Here is a 26,704-nt window from a genome sequence, read left to right on the forward strand (position 1 = left end):
TAATGAATTGTAGAATTCCAGAACTGGAAGGAGACTTTAGCCATCATCTAGTCCAAATAGCCTCATTTTATAAACAAGGAAATTAAGGCTCAGAGAGATAAAGAACTGTATCTGATCATCTTTAATAATTTCAGTGAAGATGATTTCCCAGTAAAAGTCATCATCATAGTGAAATACTAAAGCTCCTGATGCTGAGATAGCTTGCAAGTTCTTGGCTAGGTTGTGTATTGCTGCGCTGAGAGGCAGCGTGGCTTCAGTTCCCAGTTCTGACATTAGCTATGCAGCCAAAGGCATCCTGCCTCACCAGGCCCCAGCCGCCGTGTCTGTGAAAGGAGGGGACCGCCCCTTCTAACTCCACGTTTTTTTAAATCTAATAGTGAGATTCAGTGCTAGTTGCTTCTCCCAGGTTTGCCCCATTCAAAAAAGCACTTTATTGTTCTTCTCTCGCTGAAATGTCCTCAAGTGGATTAAAGAAACTTTGCCTTTTAAGATGACACTACCTAGATCACAGGTTGCCCTGATTCATAATTCTTTGAAGAAAATCTTAGGAAAGGATGATATTTGATGAGGTTCTTTTTTTCTTTTGTAGTTTCGGGATGTGAAAATTTCTGGCTCACAAACTGAAATAACAGTCAATCCTACTGCATTCCCAAGTCTGTAACAGAAGATTCAAAACAAACACCCGTTCTCTAGCCCCTCACCAATGTCTGCAGCCTACTGAGAGGGCTCTGCCTTTTCTCCTAGAAGCAATTACTGAACATCCGTGGGTACAAATCCTGCCCCTTGTTCCCATGTGGAAGGGCCTGCCCACCTTAGGGGGGCTCTTAACTTGTCCACCAAGGAGGACATGTGGCATCAGCTCTCCCTCTGCTGACCATGCAAAATCCGTTACACTGAGAACACTTGTCGGAGATGTTCATTTACTGAGCACCTACTGTGTGGCTAGGCAAGCAGCAAGAGACAGGGCAGTAAGTAATACAGATCAGAAAGTTAAATATTTCATGGCTCATGTGAAAAGGGAATTATATTTATAAATAGGTCCACTGCTGGATGTTACCACTAAGCAAAAAAGGCACCAGGTAAGCTAGGCTTCCCCTCACCCCACAGACCTTTCCTCCTTCAGAAAATTGAAATTGAGAGTCTTCCATCCTTAGGGATCTTCAAAACCAAATCTAAAGAATTTTACCAATAACTTCCAATTAATTATTTCAGATTGGTAAAAGGGTAATTCTAGCTATTGACAATGTATTTAAAGTCTTCTTCCCCTTTACAAAGAAAAAAGGTCCTTAAAAAATTGCAGGTCTAATTATCCCATCTGGGAAGAACCACAGGAGTTGAGGTTCTCCTAATCCAGCCCAACCATCACTGGTGATCATTAATGTTCCTATCAGTGTGAACCAAAATCAATACTCATGGAAAAACTCCCTCCAAACTGAAAAAGAATGCAGCATTCTGGTCCTCATCTCTACATCATCTCCCACATAATACATACCCTAATTCCCTGCAGTTGTCGGCTACAGATGACCCCTTCCACTGCTGCCTCTGGAGCAGAGGTTAGCAAACTACAGCCCGCCACCTGTTTTTGTAAATAAAGTTTTATTGGAATGTAGCCACACACTATTGTCTGTGGTTGGTTTCATGCTATCATGGCAGAGGTGAGTAGTTTTGACATACCAAATGGCCCACAAGGCCTAAAATATTAACTATTTGGCAGAATAAAATTTTAACCACTGCTTTAGAGAATGCGAGGACATCAAGAGGCATGATGTTAGGGGAAGGGAAGGAATAGCTTCCAACAACTGTGACAACAATAATAGTTATAAAATTTGGGGCAGCTGGTAGATCTTCTAACATTTCCAGGTGTTATCACTGTGTTTATCATCAAGCTTACAGTCATGGACCATTCACAGCAACTGGTCCTTCTCCCTTTTAGCTCTGAGACTACAGTACCCACAGGTCAGATGTTAGTGAGCTCAACTCTAAAGAGTTTTTTTTTAATTGCCAAGAAACTTAGAGCTATGCCTAATTCCACTCAACTTTTGGCACAACTATTAATCTGGGCCTACAGTAAAATCAGGATTGTGGAAGTACTGAATTTTAGACAACGCAGAATAACCTTTTGACAGTGATGCCACAGAAAACTTTAAAATTTACTCCTTGTCATTTTCCTTGGCTAGCTGTCCTCCTATAATGAACAAGCCTATTGAAAACTACAGAAAAGGTAATATGTTTGTCTTGCTATTTATTCTGAGGTTAAGCTCAAAGAAAGGGAGGAAGAAATCCCAATTACTACAACCAAAGAGATTCAATGTTTATTTTATCATAAAAGTCCAGCAAATAAAACTATATACAAGATCCATGCAAGGAATCCAGTTACACACAAGACACATTTAAAACCTGGTTAAAACACAATCTCCACAACAGCAGGGAATAAAACCAGTAAGACCAAGTATCCTTAGTGAGAAACATAATCATGTTTATATTTTGGATGCTGCTTGAATCCAATTCTCTCCCCAACAATGAGGCACTGGATCACCCACTCTTGTGACACCACAGGCAGCTGCAATGCTTCAGCACACTTCAGCACCGAGGCTGGGCATGAGGGGTCCGTCACCACCACATCAAATACCCCTAAAGCAATATCTGCAGGAAGTAGGGGAAGGTGAACGAGGAAAGGAGACTCACTTTAGCCCTCCATTAAAAAGACAGATGTGCCTTCTAGCCAGTACATCCCACTCTGCCCAATCTAAAGCCCTTTATGTGAAAAACACGCTACTAATCACAACCAAGTTATAATCACTATATGCTGACTTTGTAGAAATGTTTAGCATATATACCACTGGACACCAGGAGAAGCATAAATAGCCCAGTGTTGTACTCATGTTGGCTCACCTCTTGCAGTTGGTACTTTTTTTCTCTTCGAAACATGGATAAGTTCAACCTATCAGGACTGAGAGAGACCACAAGGCCTAACCGCTATGGGTCCAAGGACATCGTTGGAACAATAACAACACACACACTTTCCAGGTACCTTTGTTATGGGCACTTGAATGGTGCTGCTTCACGGAGGCTGCCCCCCCAGTCATGAGGATCTCAGACCAGAGCTCCAAGAAGTTCTGCTGTTGGTCTGATACCAAGAGTACCTTCAGATTCTGGAAAGGGTTTTCACGGGGTTGCCTATGAAGAAGTCAGAGAGACAGCAGTTGGAATTGGAAGGGACTTTAGCATGACAGATATGCAACAACAGCCCTTCTGCAAAGGGACTCTAGTACATCCGAATGCTTGCAAAAGCCCTGCATTAGGGCAACTCCCCACCTCCCGCCCTTTCTGTGAATGAAGTCTTTGGGATCTTGGCTTTCTAATCCACCCCTTCTGATTTCCATGTTTGTCTTTGGGCTGAGAATAAGCCAAATCATGCTCCTGAGACTATATTTTTAAGAGCCTTGCTTAAAACTTGGGTCTCCTAACCTTACAGGTTGAGACTATTGAACCTACATGAAAATCCTCACACATTTTCAAAAGGTCCCTAGCCAATATACCCTAGGGAAATAAAGTATATGAACTGCTAGAATCTCAGACCCACTCAAATTTATCCTACAATCGTTCTAGTTTCTAGAAATATTTACTCTTAGATTCTCCCCTCCTCCAAAAGCTTGCTGTCTTCCTGTCTACCATTCTAGACGGGCTCTCAAATACTCACCAATCCAGAATTCTCTGCTCTTCAAGGCTGTACCCAGCTGGCAGCAGATAATTGCGGTAATTCTGGAGCTGGTTGGCATGGCAACTGTCATGGACCCAGACATGAGACACACAAGGAATTCCACTGGCAAGGCACAGGAAGTATTTCCGGGTTCGACAATGCTGATCCGCAATTAAGAGACACTGGTAGGCCGTGTTACACTAGAAAAAAGGAATAGAACCAATGGGTCTGGTGACTTCTATGGAAAGCCCCTAGAATAGCAGCCATAATGAGTCAGAGAACAGATGTGAACACTTCCAAATACTATCCAAAACATGACTGAAGCTGTCCTGCCCAGGGCCTCTTTTCTCACTGAGAGGCCCAAGTGGCTTCCCTAGACCTTCTCCTGCCTCACCTACAGCTTTCTGGGGGCCTGAATCCTCAAGGGATGACCAAACCCCACGTACTCAGCCTTTCAGGCTAAGAACAACACTATAATAGAGATTTCCATTAAAAACAAACTTTAATCTGCTCTTGCCCCAGTGACAGAACCATAGCCATTAACTAACCCAAGCTTCTAATTTCTCTTCCTTATACACAGTAAAAATTCTATTTCATGCAACAACCTTGTGGCAGTTTCCCAGTTCCTGAAATCTCTAGCTACTGTATCCGGCCTCCTCAACCTCTCAGGCCTCTTCTCAGAATAGTAAGTGAACTCTTCTCATCACTCCCGCCCTGGGAAGCTAAACAAAGAAACTCCTCACCTGGGCTTCATTGAAGTCTTCGAGAATATAGCCAGCTCCTGCTCGAAGCTGGGATTCTGTGTACTGCTTGTTGAAAGGAGGAATTTCTAAAAATTCTATATAAAAAAATAGGTAACCAAGATAATAATTACTACTAGTTGGTTTCTTATTTGCTACTTTATGCCTGCTTCTTACTGCTCCCTTTTCTACTCCCCAGCTATCTCCACAGCTTTGTATTCCAAAGACAGATCAAGGGCTTCCCCAAGGGTCAGAAAGAGATCTGTCTTGAGGCCCATAAAATGCTGCCAAAAGAAGGGACAAGAGCAGGAGGGGTGGGGAAGATGAGAAATAGAGGTAAGTCCTAGACCTAAAAACATCAAATGTTTCTGCCTAAAACTAAGTCATGGCACTGTTCACAGGGATGGACACATAACCACTTCCCATAGTGATGTATTCCAATTTGAATAACGCATTACCATGAGGAGGTTCTTCCTATGTCTACCCTAAATCTGTCCTGCAAACTAAGCCCATGTCCTTTACTTCTGCCTTCTGTGGAGATGAAGCATAGCTGATTAACACTTTTTACAATAAGCCTTCAAATGCCCCCTTCCTCAGCATTTTTACCCCCTGTTCACTAAAACTTTGATGAACCAGAATGCTCAAAGTAGGGTTTCTAAAATTTAACTAATGAAGTAAAGGTTAGCCAGAAAATCCTTTTCCAACCTTTTTATTGAAAACTATCTACCTTTGATGATCTCGAAGTACCTCAGGACACTGAACATCAATGACTGCTCTACAGTCTTGAGGGTGAAGTAGAAGTTATGAGAGATGAGGCTGAAGCTGTAATGACCCTAGGCAATTAGAAATTGCTTCTTTTGACAAATATCTAATTTGAGCTTGTTTTCTTGTCATCTGCTCCTCTCATATATAAATACACATTAAAAAAAAAAGAAAAAAGCAAGTCATTAGAGATGTTAGTTAATTAGGAGTTCTGAGAAAGTAAGTTCTGATGAACTTATCACAAATAAAACAACCCAACCAAATGCATAAAAGTTCAATGCGAGGGCCACTCCCTTTCCCCCTCATACCCAGTGGTAAAACCTGTAAAGCAGACCCCTTGCAGAGATGGCTCCCCAGTTTGGTGCCCTCCTTGCCTGCTGCAGCTGCTCAGGCAATGCTGATGAGCCAAACTCAGGCCTCTACACCTTTGTTTCGGTATGACTGGCGGGCCTGTTCACTTTTATTAATCTTTTTTTGATTTAGCATTCTCCAAATTCTTCTCAAAATGAAAATTCAAAGTGGAAACTCTAAATGGTTATAAGAACCTCAGAATATAGCAGGACTATTTCTCAGTTTTGTCACTGCATCCTTTTGACCCATCTCAATATATCATGTCACAATTTTCAGTACCAACATACTGCTGAGTCACTGCTGAGGTCCCTCATGGCCCTTTATTTTTCTTAAGACTTCTATTTCATGTCTGCTTAATCCAGGACTGTCTCTAGTCCTAATCTATTTAGATTTTAATCTCCAATTATATTTCCTTGCATTAGTGTAATCAAATATTATCCTATATAGACAGTCCATTTCTCTAATTTTTATCAATTAATTTGGATTTAATTTAATTTACTTCTTACTTATGAGTGATCCTGCCCATGAATAGGTTTTCAATTCTATCATCTAAACCAAAGATGAAGGTACTAAAGAAATCCAACTCCAGAGTCAATCCCTGTGGCTGACGGGTCCCTGACGGTGTGCCACCTAACAAGACCGGGTGCCATGTTCTTCACTCATTCATGTCTCATGAGATGGATTCAAATATTTTACTGAGCTCCTGATATAAACCGACATCTAAGAGATTCCCATTTATCTGCAGGACAAATAACAGTTTCTTGGAAACTAATTCTGTAGAGGATTGTTTTAGTACAAATGTCTTCAGGCATCTTGAGACTGAGGAACCTCTAAACATTCACATATGCCAAAAAAATCAAGGATTTTGGTGCTATTGGGGCAATGTCCAAGGATAAAGGAGCAAAATTAAGCTGATATATTCACCATAACCACACTTTCCACAAGAAACCTGGACATCCCTCTAAAAATTTGTCCAAATTCCTCCTCATTTAGACAAGTCCTAATTCCCTTCACTCACGGTTACAAGGGGGGATTAAAAACATCTGATATATCAGCAAGGGGGAAAAGGGAATTTCTGTGAGTTGAGTTTATTAGATCTCACACAGGCTTACAGATTTTTAAGGAACTAGACAGTCTGCACCTCATACCAAAGCCGGCTTTCTTGGTGGCCATGCTGTACCAACCAACAAATAATACATCTATAGAGATGCCTTGTGAAGTCCTGGTCTAGGGAAGGGCAAGGGATATGTTAGAAGATAAAGACGAGAGTCCAGCAACACTGTGAAAGCGAAAGAAAACAAAATGACGAACAGTGTTTTGATGCCATGACCCACCTCTTCACAGAATCCTCAAGGGACTCCTAATTACTGATGATCAAAGTCAAACTATATGCTTAGCTAGGAAACTCCTCACACACCTTATCTTCCAGTGTACCTATCTGAATTCTGTGTGACAAACTAGGCTTGGTCCACACTTAACCTTAAAAACCCACACACACCACACCAGCTTCCACACCCTGGAGCCTCTCTACTGATGACTCTGTGCACCTTCAAAACAGCAAAAACCCTAACTGCAACTCCCTGACCACCCTTCCCAGTCCCTGTACAGATCTCCATATGCAGTTGGTGAGATATAGTTTTGGTTAAGTAGGAAAGATTCACCCAGACATCTGAAACGCCAACCATCATAGATTTGCAGTGGTGTTATTTTATAATATCCATGTTCCCTAATCCCTCTTGCAAAGATTTAAAGTTAGTCAGAACTCCAACTTGTAGAACATCATTTCATTTGGACCTTTAGCCTTTACAGACACATTTGGATACTGCTGTCAGTCACTTATAGTGTGTGCAGACAGCCATGTGCAGCATAACAACGTTCTGGTCAATGATGGACCACACATATGAAGGTCGTCCCATTAGATTACTACTGTATAGCCTACCTGTGTAATAGGCTATACCATCTAGGTTTGTGTAAATACACTCTATGACGTTCACACGAGTACGACATCACCTAACAACACATTTCTCAGAACACATCCCTGTCATTAAGTGGGACATGACTACATTTGTATCTGCCCATTCTCTCTCCTAGATCATACACGCTTTAGACAGTTGAATAATTTTTACCTCTCCCCACTGCAGCCTTCACTCAAACCCTAAGTAACAGACGACACAGAAATGCAACATATAGATTTAGTTTAAGGTTGAAGAGAGGTACAGGAACTGAAAAGGCCTAGAAGCTCTTTCTCTGAAATCACCCTGGGGCCCTGGGCACTCCACATTTCCAGTCTTACACACAGACCTCAAGAGAATGAACTTCACCCCCACAAGGATTTTCTCTAGCAGTTACCCCTAGAACACAAATGGGAAAGTTGGCAAGGCATTCAGAAACCTGACTGACTTGGATGACTGTCACAGGGTAAAATGAACACTGGGTTCTAGTCTCAAGTCTATCATTTGTTGTTAGTACTGCTGAGTTGCTTCCGACTCCTAGCGACCCTGTGTACAGCAGAGCAGAACCCTGTCCAGTGTTTTTGTGCTATCCTCCCACCTTCCAGTGTTCTATCAGACAATGCTCTGCTGCTATTCATAGGGTTTTCATGGCTAATTTTTTCAGAAGTGGGTGGCCAGGTCCTTCTTCCTAGTCTGTCTTAGACTGGAAGCTCCATTGAAACCTGTCCACCATGGGTGACCCTGGTTTTTGAAATACCAGTGGCATAGCTTTCAGCAACATAGCAACACGCAGCTGCCATAATATGACAATTGACAGACTGGTTGTGTGGTTCCCTGAGCAGGAAATGAACCTGGGCCACGGCACCTGGGCCACACGAGTGCAGAATCTTAACCCACTAGACCATCAGGGCTGGCTAAGTCTACCATACCATGGACAAAAAGCAACAGTTAACCTCTCCAAGCTTGTTTCCTCATCTGTAAAACATGATAAGATCTATCTCCCATCTGCGTCACAGGACTGTTTTGAGGAACCACTCACTAAGAGGAATTTTGTGAAAACAGTTTATAAACCAAGAAGCAGGGTTAAATTAGTTTTCCTTGACCAAGATCCCAGTTGCCACTTGCCCTGCTGCCTCTAGAAATGTCAGGGGGGCCACCAGGCTCATAAAGTGAATGGAAAGGAAAGAGTACACATGCCTCAGAGCCCCCAGGACTTCCTAAGGCCTTACCGTCCTCTTCCTCACTGCTTCCTGTAGGACCGTCTGGCAGTTTGGATCGGCTGGCCAACTTGTCACTTGTTGTGGCCATGGTGAGGAGAAAGGCATAGCCCAGAAACAAGGTCTTGTTAAGGGGCAAAGGCCCTCTCTGCTCTTCCAGGACAGAGGGTTCACCCATGTTGTCGCCACTCTCACAGGGACTCACAAACTCTCCCGCCCCCACCGCACCTGGGAAGGACAGAGGCACAGTTACTAGACAGATATGGACCACTGCCTGGGCACGATAGGATGGGTAGGCAATGTCCTGATGAACTTTTCTGAGCTGTAAGCCAAAGACCATTCCCATTCCTATGGCCAACAACCTAGGACCAAATTTACAGTGCAGAGAAATTGTACATACTTAAATTTTACACATAAGTCATGACAATGTATACACTATTTTCATAAATGGAAATCAACTAGTGTTATTTTTATACAGCCAAACCAAATACTTCTGAGGTCATCTGAAGAAAGAGTGGTTCTAATACAAAGATTAGGTAAGAGTGAAAAATGTTTAGAAATCTTCAGCCCACTTTCTCTGCCCAGTGCTCAGATTTCCCCAAGATATGTGATATTTTGAAGCAGGCTTAAAAATAAAAAATCAAACAAAACAGTTTTTTTTACCAAGAAGTGTCCCAGCAGATATTCCCACCCTATCCCTGACCCTCACCAGGACGGTGCATAGAATACTTGGTACTAAAGTGTTTTTACATGTTGATGGAGCCACATCAAAACAGCCTGCTTCAATTGTCCCAGTTTCCAACACCTTGGCGTAGGCAAGTGAACCAACCAGTTTAGGACTCCCAGAATTCCCATGCGAGCAGTGCCCCAATAAGTCCTCGAGAAGAAAACAAATACCTGACTTGGAGAAGCTGACTTGTAGGCTCATTAGGAGGCTAAGCTGACAGACAGGTCATGCCTCCCTAAAATAAAACCAGCAGCATGAGAACAGTCTGATGTAGTATGCATAAGCCTGGACTTCAAAGTCAGACTGCCTGAGTTTGAAATCTGGGTTAGTATGTCACCCTGGGAAAGTTAGCCGTCTTTTCTTTACCTCAGATTCTTCAACTGAAAATGAATTCTCTACACCTACACCTCATCAGGATTATATGAGGTAATATGTATGAAGCACTTAGTTCCATGCCTCACATAACCTGAAACACAGCAGGTGTTGGATAGAGAGATGACACAACTCAAACACACAGGAAACAAAAGGAACTCCGGTGCCAGGACAAGGTAACAACGGATGAACTGCCTCAGTTTGCCAGACTGAGAGGGCTCCCTCAGGACAAACACTGAGGACTTTACCTCTGTGTCTCCAGAACCCACAGTGGCTGGGGCTGGGTCACAGCAGAGACTCAGTAAACAGAGAGTGAACTCTTCTGTTAATATGAAACATGAGGGACTGGAAAGAGGTTGTTTGGGGGATAGTAGGGAGAGGTGAGATGCAGGCTGAGGTACGAGCTTTCACAGAAGTTTGGGAAAGCCATAGGGCCCTGAGCATAAGGGAGAGGGGAACGGAGCTGCCAGAGGTAGAAGATGGTGCCAGGTAAAGGAAGAGATCTAAGACAAATATCACCTACTTGAATCTGCTTAAAATATAGTACTTCTCCTTTCCCTCCTAGAACCTACATAGTTATCAATGAATGTTTCCAATCAAGACCTGGCCTCCTATCTACCCCCACTGGACTGTGCTGGGAGATGGGGGAAGGTACTCAGCCGTCTGAGTACCACCTGTGGGCTTGTGCAGATCCCAACTTTGTAGCCAGGACAGAGGGGCCAATGCCACATATCAGGCTCCATCTCTCCAACGGCTGATCCTTCATTCCACCATGGTCTGAGGGAGAATGAGGCAAAAGTGAGCACTCACCAGGTTTCACAGTGGCAGACTTCCGGCCTCGCTTGGCAGGGGACCGTTCTTCTTCCGAAGTGATAAGTTTTCTTTTGCCTGAGAGAACTCCCGTGGAGGCACGAGGGCTTTCTGTGATCTTACGGGTAGGGGTTGTGCTGCTACTGCTGGAGGCAGTTGGGGTGGCCGGGGAGCTGATGTTACTGCGCCGTTTCCGTTTCCCTTCCACCAAATTGTCTATGATAGGATAAGCCAGAAGTCGGTCAACTCCCATGGTCTGATGCCTTAAACTCCAAGAAGCTGGGCAAAGCCTGATTTAGATACTAGCATTCCCTTTCCTCCACCTCCCATAGGGGCAAGAAGCCTCTTTTAAGGTCACCATATTTTCTGTTTTAGTCCTGCCATGACTGAAATGTGTTTGCTCCCCTATAGAACTGGGGAGGCCAGAAAAATCTGAGGACTTACCATTTGGTCCTGGGAAGGAAAGAGAGAGACAGTAGCTCCAGAAAATGACAGGTCATTACCATCTCATAAACCACACAGGACTAGTAAGATTTAAGGAAGCACTACTGATTGCTCTAGAAACCACTCCTCCCACCACAAGGAGGGCAGGGGCCCAGAGGCAGTTATTCAGGAAGCAATGGTCTTACCTAAGCTGATATCTGCTGCCTTGGTGAGAGGGGTTACTGCCTCATATGGGCCGAGGCCATACTGTTCTCTCAGTCTGTTCCCTTGCTCCAAGGACAGGATGACAGCCATTCGCTTATACCACTTCCTTTGGCCTTCTTTTTCAATGCTGTAGTACAGCTCTCCAGACTCCTTCCTATGCCCTTTCACCACTCCTGGGTGGAAAAAACATAAAAGCAGCTTGCTGTTGTTTTAGACTGCTCAGCATCCATTCACAAAGGCTCCACAGGGCAGGCCTGAGTCAGGGAACTAGGATATCCAATAGTGGACTGAAGTTAGGACTTAAAATCCCAGCCACCAATCCCAGACAACACACCTAGGATATAGATAGCTACTACCCTGGGACTGGGACATGGAATGTTTCTCCACAAAAGGACCCCTTCAGTTACAAAATAAAGCTTCCTAAAGCCAGCCTTTATGGGTTGTTAGTGGCTCAAATGGTTCCTGAAGTGAAATGCCATGTGGTTTCTTAATGATGCCATTATAACTTACTAAACCTTTCCTTATTGGTTTCTTTGGAGGCTGAATGAAAATTCTTGAGTTAAGTTGTAGGTGAAAGATGACATCATTCTAAGAGAGACAGCAGGTGTCTCTGTAGCAAAATCAAAATAGACATACAGAGCAAAGAAAGGAAAAAAATAAATCCTGCCTCCGGCCTAATCTTCCCTCCGTATCATCTACTTTGCTGTTCTTGCTTTGCTTCAGAACCTAAAGGTAAGACTTTAGGTTAGAAGGAACACGTGGGGCATAAAAGGAACCTGCGATAGAATTCAGGAGACCCAAGCTTAGGCTTAATCCTGCTACCACCAAGCTGTGTGATCTTGGGCAAGACCCATTTCCAATCTTGTGAAAACGGTAACACTCTTTCCCGTCTTATCAATCAATAAACAATTTATACACACACACACACAGAAAAACAGGGCATTAATGAACACTTTTTCATTCCTATAAACAGAAGGGTTCATTTGTTCTCTCCCATTACCCTATGTTTGAATGAAGGGCTAAAAGAAATCCAGAACATATGCCACCAAGGAAAAAAATAGAGGAAAAAGCAGGCCTTGGTTCTCTCCTTATTTATGCCACAGAAATCACTCTTTCCTCTTGCTTGTTCTTCTCCTGGCTTAAATCACCCAACTAAATCACAAAGACCCCCTCAAAATCACAAAGAAGCCCAAGGCCAACAATACACTTCACACTAACAAAGACCTGCTAGAACTAAAAACAGCCTAGTGTTGACATTAGTAGATACCCTCAATAAATGGGACACAGAATCCCCACCCCTTGATGCCATTCGGATTAATTCATGCTGGATATATAATTGTCTCTGTGTCTTAAGAGGGCCAAATGTGGACCTCCAAGAGTGGCTTTACACCTGAAAGAAGAGCAAATGCATTTGAGACAAACTATGTAAGTCACAGGTCATAAAAGACCTCAATCCGTGTGCTACCAAGTGATGCCACTCAGAGCTAAGCGTTATCCAGAACTAGAAAGAGAAGCGGCCCATTTAACAATGGAATAAAGGGACAAACAGAAACTACTCAGGAGTCCAAATCACAAGATAGTCTGGACAGACTGCAATAAAGAGGCATTTTTGCCCATTATAACCCAATCCATGTTCAAAGAAATCACCAGAAAGGATGTTTGTTTGTTTGTTTGTTTGTTCGAGGAAGATTAGCCCTGAGCTAACTGCTGCCAATCCTCCTCTTTTTGCTGAGGAAGACTGGCCCTGAGTTCACATCCATGCCCATCCTCCTCTACTTTATATGTGGGACGCCTACCACAGCATGGCCTTCCAAGTGGTGCTATGTCTGCACCCGGGATCTGAACCAGTAAGCCCCGGGCCGCCAAAGCACAACGTGCGCACTTAACCACTGCACCACTGGGCCGGCCCCAGAAATGATGTTTTTAAATGACAAACTCAACACAAACATGTATCTCCCACTTAGTCCACACAAAGCGGGCAACATATCAAAGAACTGGCATATGAAACAGTAATTAACAAACACAAATCCCTCACCATCACCAGTTCAGGAAACTGGCTACATCCAAAAAAGAAAGCACTGATTTTTAAATCAGAGAGTAAGTGGTAGGTGTGCAGGCATACTAACAACTTCTTCCTAAACAAAAACATCTCAGTATATCTGCCACACTCACCTACTAGGCTCCTGTGAAGCCAGGTAGTAAGTTTAAAAGTCAGTGGTGAAAGAATAGAGAATGAAAAGGAAAAAAACCACTCTCTCTCCAGTGAAGAAACCTGGCAAACAGCACCATAACCAAGTGAGGAAGGTTAACATCACGAGTGATGTCTACTAATATCACACACCCGCCTCCGCCATACACTGTGATAAGAAGGGCACTTCATCTCAGTAGCATTCTTTTCAAAAAACCCAGAACTCCAATCTAATCAGAAGAAAACATGAGACAAACCCCAAACTGAGGGACATTCTACAAAATATCTGACCAGCACTCCTCAAAACTGTCAAGGTCATGAAAAACAAGAAAGGATTCAGAAATTGCCATGGATCAGGAGCTCAAAGGTCACATGAGGACTAAATGTAACAGAGTAATTCTGGATTGGATCTTGGAACAGAAAAAGAACATGGAAAAGCTAGTGAAATCCAAATAACAAAGTCTGAAATTTCATTAATAGTAATGAGCCAAGGTTGGTTTCTTGGTTTTCACGAATGCACCATGCTAACATAAGATGTTAACAATGAGGAGAGCTAGAAAGCTGGGTGAGCTGTACAGGAACTCTCTGTACTATCAGTGCTCTGTACTTTGCAAACTTTCAGTAAATATAACATTAGTCTAAAATAAGAAGCTTGTTCAAAAATAAACAAGCAACAAAGAACAACAAAAAAGCCAATGGTGAGAGTAACCACTGTTGTAGGAATGAAATTTTTGACTTTAAAGACCCCAGAACAGTAATCAGGCTGGAGTGAACGCTCTTGGTAACTACTGACAGGCGAGAGCACTGCCCCAGGGCACAGTAAGTTTCTGCAGACGCTGCTTCTTTTACCTGCACTGAAATACTCATCCTCTGAGAGGGCTGTCACTTCTGTATCCAGCGGGATGGGGTCACACAGCAGAATGTCTTTGCCCAACACATCACACTCGTACCCATCATCAAAGAGCAATTTATACTTCCCAGCTCCGACATCTCGTGTGATTTTCCCAGAGTAAAAATAGCCATTGGATGACCATTTGGCTACAACACGGAGCCCTACAAAGGTGTTTCCCGGAGAGGAGGCATCTAAGCCATCAGAAGGGCCAGCAGCAGTCTGGAAAGGAATCTCTGGAGAGTCGCTTCGACGCAAAGTACCACCACCCGTGTCAGCTCGTCTGGTGGAATCTGTCACTCGGGGCACGATACGGGTGAAGGATTTATCGTCTGGTGACATGCTGGGTGAAATGTCCTCTATGCCCAAAGGGCCAGGCACAGCTGTTTCTCTAAAGAGAGATAAGAGATAGGAGAAGGCAGTGAGAATAAGAAGGGAGAAGTACTTATCTACCAATTTTCCCACTCTTTAGTCTACGGGTCTCTTCAGTCCATTCTTTGATAACCCCATCACAGGCATAAGCCTGGTCTCAGTGGCCTCACTCTGATCCCTGCCCAGTCCCCAGTCAGTGTGGGCCCCTCTTCTCCCTCCTGACACCCCGCATACTCTCTACTCCCCTCTCTTCTCTCTACTCCCTTTTTTTCTGAACAAGTCATAGACTAAGTGTATCTCACACTACCCGGGTACCTGGTTCCAGTGGTCCGAGAAGGCGGGCGGCCCCTTCGCCCGCGCCCACGAGGCGTGACTGGAGCCTTCCCTCCCTGTCTGATGCCAAGGCCTGCATCACCATCCTCCTCACACACTGGCGCCCCTGTCTGACTGACCCCTTTTCTAGGACTAGAGAATGAAGACAGGTTAGTCTGATGGCACCGACTACTGGATCCTTTCTTCACAGTCTCCCCTTGGCCCTCAGACTATACGCCAGGCTAACAGGTGCTAGGCCTCCAGGGCAGCAGGAAGCTTGTCCACACACCCACCACCAAAATATCACCTGGGGAGATGGAGTAAATGATAACAAGTATAGGACATCCTCCTCTATGCAAGTCTATTCCCTCCTGACAAAGCTTCCTACTGCTGCCCTCAAAAACAGCACACTGCCCTCAAAACAGCCCTGCCTTCTCTTCTACTTCAGGCTATGGACACTGCAGAGGACAACAAAAAGCTAGAGGAGGTGTCAAGTTGGGACCGCTACCCCAAACTTTCTGTACTCCCAACCCAAACACTTGTAGGCTATAGAAAATGGGGTGGTGGCAGGAGCATGTGCCGGTTTTCCCAAAGTCACGTCACCTGTTTTTCTACATTTTCTCAGGAAGTCTACCTCCCACAGGGCTCCACCCTACCTCCCATGCAAACCCAAAATAGGAGAGGAACAAAAGGGGAGGAAGAGGAGTTGATTTATCCCAGATGGAGGATGGGGGGATTTCCCATTACTCCCCTTTTCTTGTGATATTAAAATGTCAGCAACCCTGCCCCTGCTGTGGCTCTCTCTCTGGAGACCCTGTCTGCACCTCAGTTTTCCTGGGCCTCCTCGGGAGCTGGGCAAGGCAAAATCTGCGGGTTCTGTCCCGCTGGTTTTCCCTTTGAGTGGTCCGGCTCCTCTCCCTGAGCTGCCACTGCTGTGCATGGCTGAGAGACTCGTCCCACTTGATGTGCGGTGTAAGCTGGATGCCTTGGAGGAGAAGGAGCTGATATCCCCCAGGTCACCTGAGGAGCCCCCAGTCTGTGAAGGGGAAACTTCAGTTTCACACTCCTGACACTCTACAATTGGCTCTTCAGTCTCCTGCAAGGAAGAAATGGATACAAAAGCTAAAAGAAGCCACAATAACAAAATACTAATATGACGGCTGGAAAATCCTAGAGACGGCAAGAAATTTCAATTCAGAAAAGTGGGAATCAGGAGGGAATTTCCTGGAATAATCGAAAAGTTCTATATATTGTTTTGAGTAGTGGCTACATATAATTCTCAAAAGGCACTGAATTGAACATTTAAGACCTCTGCATTCTACAAGGAATATATAATATCTCAATAAAAAATAAAATAAAATAAAGGTGGTACTAGATTTGGAAGAAAGAGACCTCTATCCCAAGCTAAGTTAAATTATCTTTTTACTGGACAAGTTCACAACGTTTGGCCACTGAGAAACCAGGAAGGATTCTAACCTAGAGGTCAGAGGTAACCGTTGTCTGAGAGAAGACAGACAAGGATAGGTTAGAGGAGGCAAACGAGTGGTGAGGAGCCCTCCTGGGCATGTGATTAGCAGTGGGAAGCACTACATGTTTTTTTGAGATTAAATATCTTATATTATCTTGTAATAAGTGATCAAGGAAATAGAAAATTATAGGTAAGAATAGGCTAAAAATGGTATTACTGTTTAGAAAAATGTTAGACCAACAAAGTAATAATCAAAATAAATGAGTTTTCAGTATCTGCAGAGGACAGGAATGTCAAATTGACTATATCCCACACGCCTGCTTTGATGGATTGGTAGTGGTTGCTGGGAGCTCAGTTTTAAGCAGCCTTCTGAGGCTAATTCCAGGCTTATCGGGAAAAGGGTCTAGGACCAATCGGCAATGTTCTCTATGGGCACAAGATTGAGAAAGTACAACACAGGTGTTGCAGATTTGCCCTCCTGCTCTGGACTGTTGGTGTGTTATCATGCTGTCAGAGAAGATATGGAGAAGTACAAGACAGACTCGTCCCTCAAAGAGGTGACATTATCTCTGGGAAGACAGTATGCAACACACACATAAGCACACACATTTAAATAATGCTATAAGATGATTAAATGATTGTTTTTGACCACTCCCTTCTTGAAAACCTTTCTCCTTTTAGAATCTATAGTCACTTTCATTCTACCTCTTTGGCTGCTTCTATTTGAGCTTCTTTTTGGGTTCTTCTTTCTCTGCCTATTTGTTTAAAATTGGTATTTCCCAAGATTCTGTTCTTATACCTTTTCTCACTCCTCCATGCTTTGCCCAGCCAGTCTGACCAGACTCACCCCTGCTTGTCTACCAGAAATACAATGATGACTCAGCTCCAAACTCTCGAATACAAATGCCTCCTAAACTCTTCCCCTTGGATGTACCAAGGACAGCTGAAATTTAACCCATCCAAAACTCAATCTGTCATCCTCTCTCCTTTTCCTTGCCTTCAATTAATGAATTCTGGATATCCTGAGTGCATCTCACATTCCCTGCAGCTGTCTCTAGCAGAAGCTGGTTTTTCTTTTTTTCCTTTTTTTTTTTTTTTTGAGGAAGATTAGCCCTGAGCTAACATCCACTACCAATCCTCCTCTTTTTGCTGAGGAAGATTGGCCCTGAGCTAACATCCGTGCCCATCTCCCTCTACTTTATAAGTGGGACGCCTGCCACAGCATGGCTTGATAAGCGGTGCATAGGTCCACGCCTGGGATCCGAACTGGCAAACCCCAGGCCGCCAAGAAGAGCACATGAACTTAACCACTGCACCACCAGGCTGGCCCCTGATTTTTCTTAAACAAACCTCAATTCAGAAATTTGGAGATGAGAGGCCTCGTTGCTCCCCATCACCATCAACAAACCATTTATATCTCCCCTGACTTTGCTCCTACCAAACCACTATTTGCCATTCTGTTAAACTTTCCTGTCTGCCTTCCCCTGTTGTTATTCACAAACATCCTTCCACTCACTCACTTTCATGCATGAACACATTAACTCCTGGTTCACAGCCTCCCTTCCCTCCCTATCTCCACTACTGTCATCATCCTCTATGGCTTACATCCATCAGATGATCCATCCTGCAACTCCCAAGTTTCCTGATCTAATTACCACCATTAACCTCATTTACTCTACCCCAGCCACCTGTTACCAAAGTCATTACCAGAAATTGCACCACTTCCAAAAATCTTGGTCATAAACCTGCCATTCTCCAATCACTTTCTCCTGTTATCCAACTTGCCTGTTCTAGCTGGATCTGAGTCAGCATAACCTGCCAAGGTCACTTGACTAAAGCAGGTGTTGTGCCCAGAACTTAAGCCAATTCCTTCTCTCAGACAGGGCAAACGTGTAAGGGCAAGGCCTACCTAGAGGTTGGGACTCCAGGCTGTGTCTCAGTTGAGAGTAGGCCCAAAAAGCAGTAGCCAGCTATACCTATCTTTGCAACTGTCCAGAAGTCAAGGCCACTGCCCTTTTTAAAAGTTTTTTGCTGAGGAAAATTCACCTGAGCTAACATCTGTGTATGTGAGCCACTGCCACGGCACAGCCACTAACAGATGAGTGGTGTAGGTCTGCGCCTGTGAACTGAACCTGGGCAGCCAAAGCAGAACGTGCCTAACTTAACCACTAGGCCACTGAGGCTGGCCCAAGGCCATTGCTGTTACAATGACTTAGGCCCAGGCTCCAAGTTGGCCTCTTATGATCTTTTTAACATATTTGCTTGTTTTCCTGTGTGTCTCTCCTACTAGACTATAGAGGACATATTAAGACAGAGATCATAACCATCTTCTTTCCTGGATGTACCCTCAAAATCTAGCAAAGTGCCTGGCACAAAAGAGGCCCTCAGTAATTACTGAGTGAAGGATCTTCTCTTGCAAACCAGTGTTCTATTTACATTCTCTATCTCAGAATATGGTACCACCATCTACCCAGCTGCCCAGACAAAAAGCCCAGGCATCGTATTAGATTCCTCCCTCTCCCTCAATTCTCACATTCAGGAATTTATCAGTGTATCAATTTCACCTTCTATATATTTTTTGCATTTATTTCTCTCCTCTCAATCCCTACTGCCACTGTCCTAACTTGACACTCATTACCTCTTGTCTGAACTGCACCTCAAACCTCAACCCACCCCAATCCATTGCTACACTGCTGCCAATCTGACCTTTCCAACATGTAAATCTGAGCACGTCACTCATTCCCCCCAAATTCTTTAAAAGTTCTCCCTCACACTGAAGATAAAAATGTATAAACTCTTTTCTGTGGTATGCAAAGCCCTATGCTCTGGGCCCTTACCAACCTCAACAGCATCTTCTCTCACCATTCCCTACCCTACTATTCTTGTCACATTGAGCTTCTAAATATTCATAAAGCATGCCATGCTGCCCATGTATTTAAGTAACTTTTCATTCTGCCTGTATGTCCTTCTCCCCCATCCCTCAATGTTATCTGCCACACTTTTGAGCACCACATCTTCTGTGAGGCCTCTGAGCCACCTTCAGGTAGGCTGGTGGGCTCCATCCCCTCTCTCTAACACACCTTTCCACACCTCTACTACAGCAACCAACAAGTTTTGGATTTGTTGCATCTCAAGTGCTAAGCTCCTAGAGAACAGGAACACTGTCTCTTTTATCTTCAGAGTCCCAGTGCCTGTCACAGTGCTAAGCAAATAGTAAAAAAGAAGTTGCTGGTAAATAAATGAATAAAATCTTTAAAAGATGATAAACAAGGTGTCCACTTTCATACACCCCTACATACCTTCGTGCTGTCCACCAACTGGACTGTTCCCACCTATGTGCTTTTTACTTGCTTCCTCTGTGCCTTTGCTCAGCAAGCCTTCTATATGGAATGCCCTTTCCCCTTAGCTCCCCAACATCTACACGTTTCAGTGTCCAACTCAAATGCTTTCTGGCCCTCATCCAGAAAGACTATCAAAGTTCCCTTCAGATGACTTTCTTCCTCCTGCGAATTACTTTATGCACCTTCCTTTTGGCACACATCACTTTTGTTCTTGAGAAGCCACATAATGTAGTGATTAGGAATGCAGGCTCTGGAACTAGACTGCCTGGGTTGAATTCTTCTGTTTATTAGCTATGTAACCTCATTAAGCAAGCTATTTTAACTTGCTATGCCTCAGTTTCTTCATCTGCAAAATGGGAATAATAGTATCGACCTCATAGCTTAGTTGTGAGGATTAAATAAGCTAAATCACTTAAAAGTCTTTAGAACAGTGTCTGGCATATAGTTAGTGCTCAATAAATGTTAGTCACTATTTTTATTTTCTTTAATTATGGCAGTGTTTCTCGAAAAATGTTCCATAGGAGTATAATAAGTATTGCTTTAAAATTTTTCAATGGTCAAATAAGTTTGGGAAGTGCTGTGTTAAACAATAAAATAGACTATCTTTTACAAGAGGACTTCTTAGAGCCTTTAATGTAATATGTACTCTGAATTTCCAGGGGGGATGAGAGCATTTTCCAGCACTTGGTGTTTCTCAAACTTGTTTATGACCATGGAACTTTTCTCCCCCTCAGAGTAGGCAGCTGTACCTAGAAACTATATTTCTAGTTTCCAGAAATATACTTTAGAAAGCTTCATATAAAATATTCAATGAGGTAATATGTATAACGCTTAACATAGAACCTGACAGTTCAATGTAGACTACAACAGTTACAAAAGCTTTTCACGAAAGCAAATTTTTTCTATAAAGCTGTTAAGTTCATAATTTTTCCAAAATAGTAATAACATTGAAAAAAATTCTGCAAACATAAAATTGAAGATGAATCAACATTTTAAAAGAAATATTTCTGAGATTTGGTGTTCAATAAATAAAGAATACAAGACAATTTCTCAAACTATGACAAAGGCCTTCTGACATGAGGGCCACAATGGTCCATTAATGAACAATAGCAATCATACGTTCCATTTAATAAAACTGTATTACCAGAGTTTAATTCTCCCTGAGCATAACTTCCTTTCTGGCTAGTTGGCAGAATTAAAGAAAAGTGCCCGAGTGAAGGAAAAACATAGCTGTGCCTCTTATCAGTTAATAAAATAGTTCCAAAAAATTAACGTCTGTACAAAGAAAGGTGACAGATCTTTAATTCCAGAAAATCTGTCTAATCTCAGCCAGTATTAGATCTAAACAAAGTCAGCATACGACAGTATCCAATATAACAGCCAATAAACGCCAATATTATGCTGACATTGAAATGAGTCCATAATGAATCCTACTAAGAAATAAAGGTGCATCTCTTACCAATAGGTCCATAACCACACAGGAATTAAGACCAACAAAGGATAATAAGTATACATGAAAACAAGGAGAAACAACGAAAAAACACACATAGCTAAGCAAGGAGTTCTAAACTTCACTGAAGTTTATAAGGATTAAAAATAATACATACAATCTTTATATTATATATGAGAGATTCACAGCGACTTAGCCATCTGTTCTTTACAGAAACAGAAAGCATGACGGAACTGGTTAAATAAGTGGCCACAGGTAAAACAGCAAAACAGCAAAACTGGTTAAATAAGTAGCCACAGGTCAAACAGCAAAACCATGAGAAAGACGAGAATTCAGTACTCTCATTTCTAACCCAGTGCCTATATCTTTCTAAAAAGATGAAGGAAAACCAAGTGTTAGTGGCAAGTTATACAGGAATGAAGGGTGGGAGAGTGGAGGTGGAGAGCCAGGGTAATTTTTCTATCAAAAGAAATCTGACACACAGACCCAGAGTATATATTACCTCAGTTACTTTTCTTTCTACTTCTGTTCCATCCACATAATACACATCTGTAATGACACGAGTGACAAGTGTGCGAACCTCACGGATTGTTCTCATGTGGCGATGCAAGACATGGCCATGTGGAGGCTGAGGCATATCGAACTCTTCCTCTCCCTATGACAGAAAATACAGAACACAAGCATGGGTCTCATTGCAAAGTGGCAAAATCAAAAATCAACTTCTTCATGACGAGGACTGTTCAGAGGTTCCATGAATCTAGTATGATGGAATTTTCCAGCTGTTTTCCAGTTGTTTTCTATTCACCTATAGATAAAACTAGGGATGGACCAGCTGCATAGCCAGAGGCCAGGAAGAGTGTGTACCAGTATTACCTAAAATGACCTATTTCTGTCTAAATCAAAATCATAACATCTAGCACTTATATCTAGGACATATAAGTGAAACTTTGACTCCCTAAACGTACATTTTTAGATTGTAATCCTGATTTTGATGCTGACTTGTCGATCAGTATACAAGTTTACATTTGCAACAGCTCTTTAGATAAAAGGGAGGCATTCTTTAGAACCTTATATAAAACCAGAATGACATCTATTAATCTCAGTGCAGTCTGTTTTTCCAGCATTAGTAAGTGAAAACTACAGTTTGTTTATACCTGAAACAAGATACAATGATTTCTCCTAGAATTAAATATGAAATATTTAATCTACTCCAAAAAATAGTTGAAGTAGTGTCCGGAAACAGAAAATATCAGCAAATTAAGATTTTGTATTTAGTTGTACCATAAAGAATAATCAGTTAATTTAAATAAGACCCTACATTTTTACACTGTTACCTACATGTTTTCTTAGAACACCTATAACACATTTATCCACATCCATGCTCCCCACTACACCACTGGCTCTGCAATTCTGAGGAGGAGGAAATGCACATTTGTTTCTTCCCCTATAGTAGACTGATTTTACTTTAAGCAGTCAATGTCAAGGTAGCCAAGTCTTTCAAAAGAATTATATGTACCACTGTGACAATGGTGATTCTGGGTTTTTCCTGACAATGTGGTAATCATTCAACTAAAGCTTTCAATAATTTACCTGAATAATTCCCACTCCAACTCCATCTTAAGGGGGAAATATCTAATAAAGAGACATGTAAATTATATCAATAAATATAAATAATCAAAAGCATGGAAACTTAACCAATTCCTTAAAATACTTCTATATTACAACTCTGGTTAACGAATGGTCAGAGCATCGGTCGGTCACATCTCAATCATCAGGGTGTCCCTGCATGAGAACCCTGGAAGCCTGGACCTCCTGCCTGCATACACTGAGAGAGTCAGGCCCTGGATCACAGGGGTCTAAAAGGTTTTAGTGCTTTATACATATCCCTGAAATGTGGCCAGGAAGCCTCCCCATATTCTTCCACTTCAACAGCCAAATGATCACCTCAAGAGAGACACTTAAACAAACATGTCTGATAGAATAAGAAAGGAGAGAAGGGAAAGGTGGCAGATAAAAAGAAAGCTATCCTTATTCTCTCTTCAGACAGTCTTCTGAAAAGAGATCTCTATAAAGATAAATAACTTGAAGAAGTTGTCATTATTAAGGGAAGACAACAAAAGGAAAATAAAACCATACTTCCCCTTCACAGAAAACCTGGCTCCAGGTCCACTTGACACATAAGTGAAAATTTAAGAAGGTCAAAGATAGGCTGCCTATGCTTTTCTTGCGCACCGGCCTGAGTCCTACCCAGACTGCAGGGAATAGAAAAGCACTGACAATTGTAAAACCTCCATCCAGCCTTCCTCATTTTCCAACCATTCTTCAAAACATGGCATACCAATCCCAATTTCTGTTACTGTACCCATAATCTATAATTTTTTTGTGGTAAAATACAGATAACATAAAATTTACCATTTTAACCATTTTTTAAGTATAGTCTGTGGCATTAAGCACATTCACATTACTGTGCAAACATTACCATCTCTCCACCTCTAGAACTTTCTCATCTTTCCCACTGAAACTCTGTACCCATTCACCATTTATATTTTTCTAGCACCTTTCTTTTCTTAGCAAAAACAACTAGCTCTTAAACGTGTTATTTCACTCTGTATGGCAGAGTCATGGTATAGTATCAGTAGCAGTTGTGGTAGTGACAACAGAAGTAGTGGTATTTAAAATAGTAATAATCAATAGATAGTAGCGGCAGCCTTTTGAGCATTTACCATGTGCCAGGCCCATTGCTAAGGGCTTTGCGTGCCTTATCTCATTTAATCCTCACAATATCCAGATGAAGTGGTCTAACTCTAAACCTGAGCCTTAAGCACTCTAACTCATCGGCTCCCATCATGATGAGACAAGAACAGGGATTTACTTCTCTATTTTACAGAGGGAGAAAATCAGGAAGGAAAGGAAAATATAATCTAGTGGCTCCCACATGATTACTGTCTTTAATATCAAGTTTAAATCTTTTTATAAAGGCAGAGAAACCAAATTATTATGTGGCAGAATCTAAACACTTTATATTAAGGGTGAAAATAAACAGACACAAAATAGGGTCAGATATGCTATAGCCCCTATATCTAAAAGACTATGATATTTTGAATCTGTACAAACTGATAAAGTTTTAGGTCTCAGAGACTGTGTTACTATAAAGGCTAACATAAAAAAAATTTTTAGAGTTCCTCGAGAGGAATGGATAAATAGAAGAAGACTACACAGGCTGTGATTAAAAAATAAAAAAGCAACACAGCATAATGAAAGAATACCGATTCTGAAGTCAGATATGCTGAGTTCAAATTCCAGTTCTGCCACCTACTGATGGCAAACTCTTGGGCAAGTTACTTAACCTCTCTTCAGCTTGGTTTCTTTACCTGTGAAATGGGAATAACAATACCAACCTCATGGGTTGTCTTGAGCAAAATGCTGATATATTGTAGGTGTTCAATAAATAGGAACCATATTATTTTATAAAACAACTTGGACGGTTAGGATGAGAGGTGCATCCCTAGTGAAGCTTTCCTAGGTAGATCCAAGTAAAGATGATCTACCAGGGCAACTGAAAAGGCAATTTAACTACTGTTAGTAACTTCCAAATTTTCCCTGCCATGAAACCCACTGCCACCTGACGAAATTTTGAACTTCCTCTTATTTGTTAACAGGTACCTTTCAACCACCACTTCTTACCTACTAGTACCTACACTTCCCTACTGTATTCCCAAGAACCTGTTCTTCCTCCAGCCTCACTTTCATCAGCCCCAATCCTTTCCCTTCCATTCTGTCTAGTTTTAGCCTCTTCCTGCAGTCCCTAGCCATCTGGGGACTTTTCCCCATCTCTCTATTCCTGTTACTGTTCTTTGTTTCCAATACTGTGATACACTATCCTTCCTGCTCCTTCTACTCCTTCCTCCTCCACTTTCTACTCTCAGTTCCTGGGAACCATCATGAAATAGACTTGAGGGAGAAGAAATTAGCTCTGATGGTTATAAAGGAGGATGAAAAATGACGGCAGAAGGAAAAGACTGAACACAGAAGAATATTGTAGGACATAGACTATATTCCTGGCTGTCTTTTCCAGTGAAGATCTACTTGACAAACTCTAGCACTATTCCATTTTCCCTAAAAGACTTTCTATTGGCTATAGCTACCTATAATTTTCACTACCCTACCTCTATCCTGGATAAATTGTTTTCATCTTTTAGCCACTGGTCTGTACAAAACTGTTTAGGCAGAAGTACCACAACTTAAATTCTCTAGGAATCCAGAAAACTGAAAAGAGGGCCCCTGAGGTACCCTATACATTCTCTCACCTGGCTATGGAGCGACTCTGTATCATCCCCAGGAGCACTGACTGGTTTCTCACTACTCCCCTTCTCAGTCTGAACTGTGGCATCTTGTTTTCCAGAGTTCTGGTCCATTGTACTGGTCCCCTGTTCACACACATTCTTTACAGTCTGGGTTGCTGCTGAAACAGTTTCTGGGACCCATAGGGAACAGTCTATGGTCTGAATTCCTATGTTATTTTGTCTGGGCCTTTCAATCAAGGGCTTATTAGGTTTTTCCTGATTGGTATTCTGGCCTTCTTTCTGGTCTTCTAGCACATCTGTCTCCATTGCTTCCCCTTGAGGACTGGATGGCCCCTGTGTGGCCATCTGCTGGGAGGAAGGAGAACCAAGATCTTTGACAGGACTACTGGGCTTCACAGGCTGTTGACTCTGCCTGGTCCTTTGGTCACCTTCCAATTTTTCCTTCTCCTCTTCACCTTGAGTACTTGGAAAATGGTGCAAGTTCCCCCTGAAAATCAACCATATAAAGAAACTATGTCAAATAAGCAAGAGTGTGTGTGTGTGTGTGTGTGTGTGTGTGTGTGTGTGTGTGTGTGTGTACTGGCAAGAGGGAACGATAATTTGACAATTTGAGAAATGTGGAGAAAGGAGAAAATAAGGTGACTGAGTGTATCGCCTTATAAAGTCTCTCATCATAATTTCACTCTTGTGAAAAAATAATGGTACATAGGACTATTCCACCATGATGATAAAATAGTTGTTTCCTCCCATCACTAGCTATGAACTCTGAAACTTGACACAGGAAAATAAAGTAAACAAAACAATGTAAAAGCCATTATTGAAGTCACAGACAATGAAGGCAGCTTAGGGGTTTACTTCAAAAAAGATCAATTAGGTCAAGACGTCTTATTTGGCTTTAAGAATGGTTCTAACATTCCTTAAATGACTCCCAGCATTCTAGATACTGTTCATCCCTCCCTGACCAATAATTTTAGGAGAAGAAACCCGATCTGTAAAGGATAGAGTTGTAGATGAGATTCTAGCCTTACTAGCTATACTGGTATAGCTACAACTAACCATTTCAGAATGATTTAGTTCCGCAAAGACAATTTTCAAGATACA

The 26,704-nt window shown here is 42.4% G+C and overlaps 2 protein-coding genes across 8 annotated transcripts in view; one reads left to right on the forward strand and one right to left on the reverse strand.

Annotated features, from left to right (window-relative positions):
• Positions 1 to 1,615, forward strand: part of TUBGCP4 (tubulin gamma complex associated protein 4) — a 34,455-nt gene extending 32,840 nt beyond the window's left edge. Inside the window, exon 18 of the mRNA XM_046652023.1 lies at positions 590 to 1,615. Within this exon, the coding sequence (XP_046507979.1) occupies positions 590 to 602 (13 nt within the window). The 3' untranslated portion in view covers positions 603 to 1,615. The remainder of the gene's footprint in view (positions 1 to 589) is intronic.
• A 671-nt stretch (positions 1,616 to 2,286) lies between these two features.
• TP53BP1 (tumor protein p53 binding protein 1) overlaps positions 2,287 to 26,704 on the reverse strand; it is a 70,182-nt gene continuing 45,764 nt past the window's right edge. For 3 of the 7 annotated variants that reach the window (XM_046652007.1, XM_046652008.1, XM_046652006.1), the window contains 12 exons: positions 25,607 to 26,090; positions 21,802 to 21,954; positions 15,865 to 16,136; positions 15,044 to 15,193; positions 14,317 to 14,747; positions 11,261 to 11,452; positions 10,632 to 10,847; positions 8,735 to 8,950; positions 4,444 to 4,538; positions 3,701 to 3,900; positions 3,032 to 3,177; positions 2,287 to 2,643 (listed from right to left, as the gene is read on the reverse strand). In XM_046652007.1, the coding sequence (XP_046507963.1) occupies positions 2,456 to 2,643; positions 3,032 to 3,177; positions 3,701 to 3,900; positions 4,444 to 4,538; positions 8,735 to 8,950; positions 10,632 to 10,847; positions 11,261 to 11,452; positions 14,317 to 14,747; positions 15,044 to 15,193; positions 15,865 to 16,136; positions 21,802 to 21,954; positions 25,607 to 26,090 (2,743 nt within the window). In that variant the 3' untranslated portion in view covers positions 2,287 to 2,455. Of the gene's footprint in view, positions 2,644 to 3,031; positions 3,178 to 3,700; positions 3,901 to 4,443; positions 4,539 to 5,173; positions 5,335 to 8,734; positions 8,951 to 10,631; positions 10,848 to 11,260; positions 11,453 to 14,316; positions 14,748 to 15,043; positions 15,194 to 15,864; positions 16,137 to 21,801; positions 21,955 to 25,606; positions 26,091 to 26,704 lie in introns of those variants that run through there. The other 4 variants (XM_046652009.1, XM_046652010.1, XM_046652012.1 and 1 more) reach the window with 4 other exon arrangements.

This window comes from Equus quagga, chromosome 2 (assembly GCF_021613505.1).
Source record: "Equus quagga isolate Etosha38 chromosome 2, UCLA_HA_Equagga_1.0, whole genome shotgun sequence".
Classification (NCBI taxonomy): Eukaryota; Metazoa; Chordata; class Mammalia; order Perissodactyla; family Equidae; genus Equus; species Equus quagga.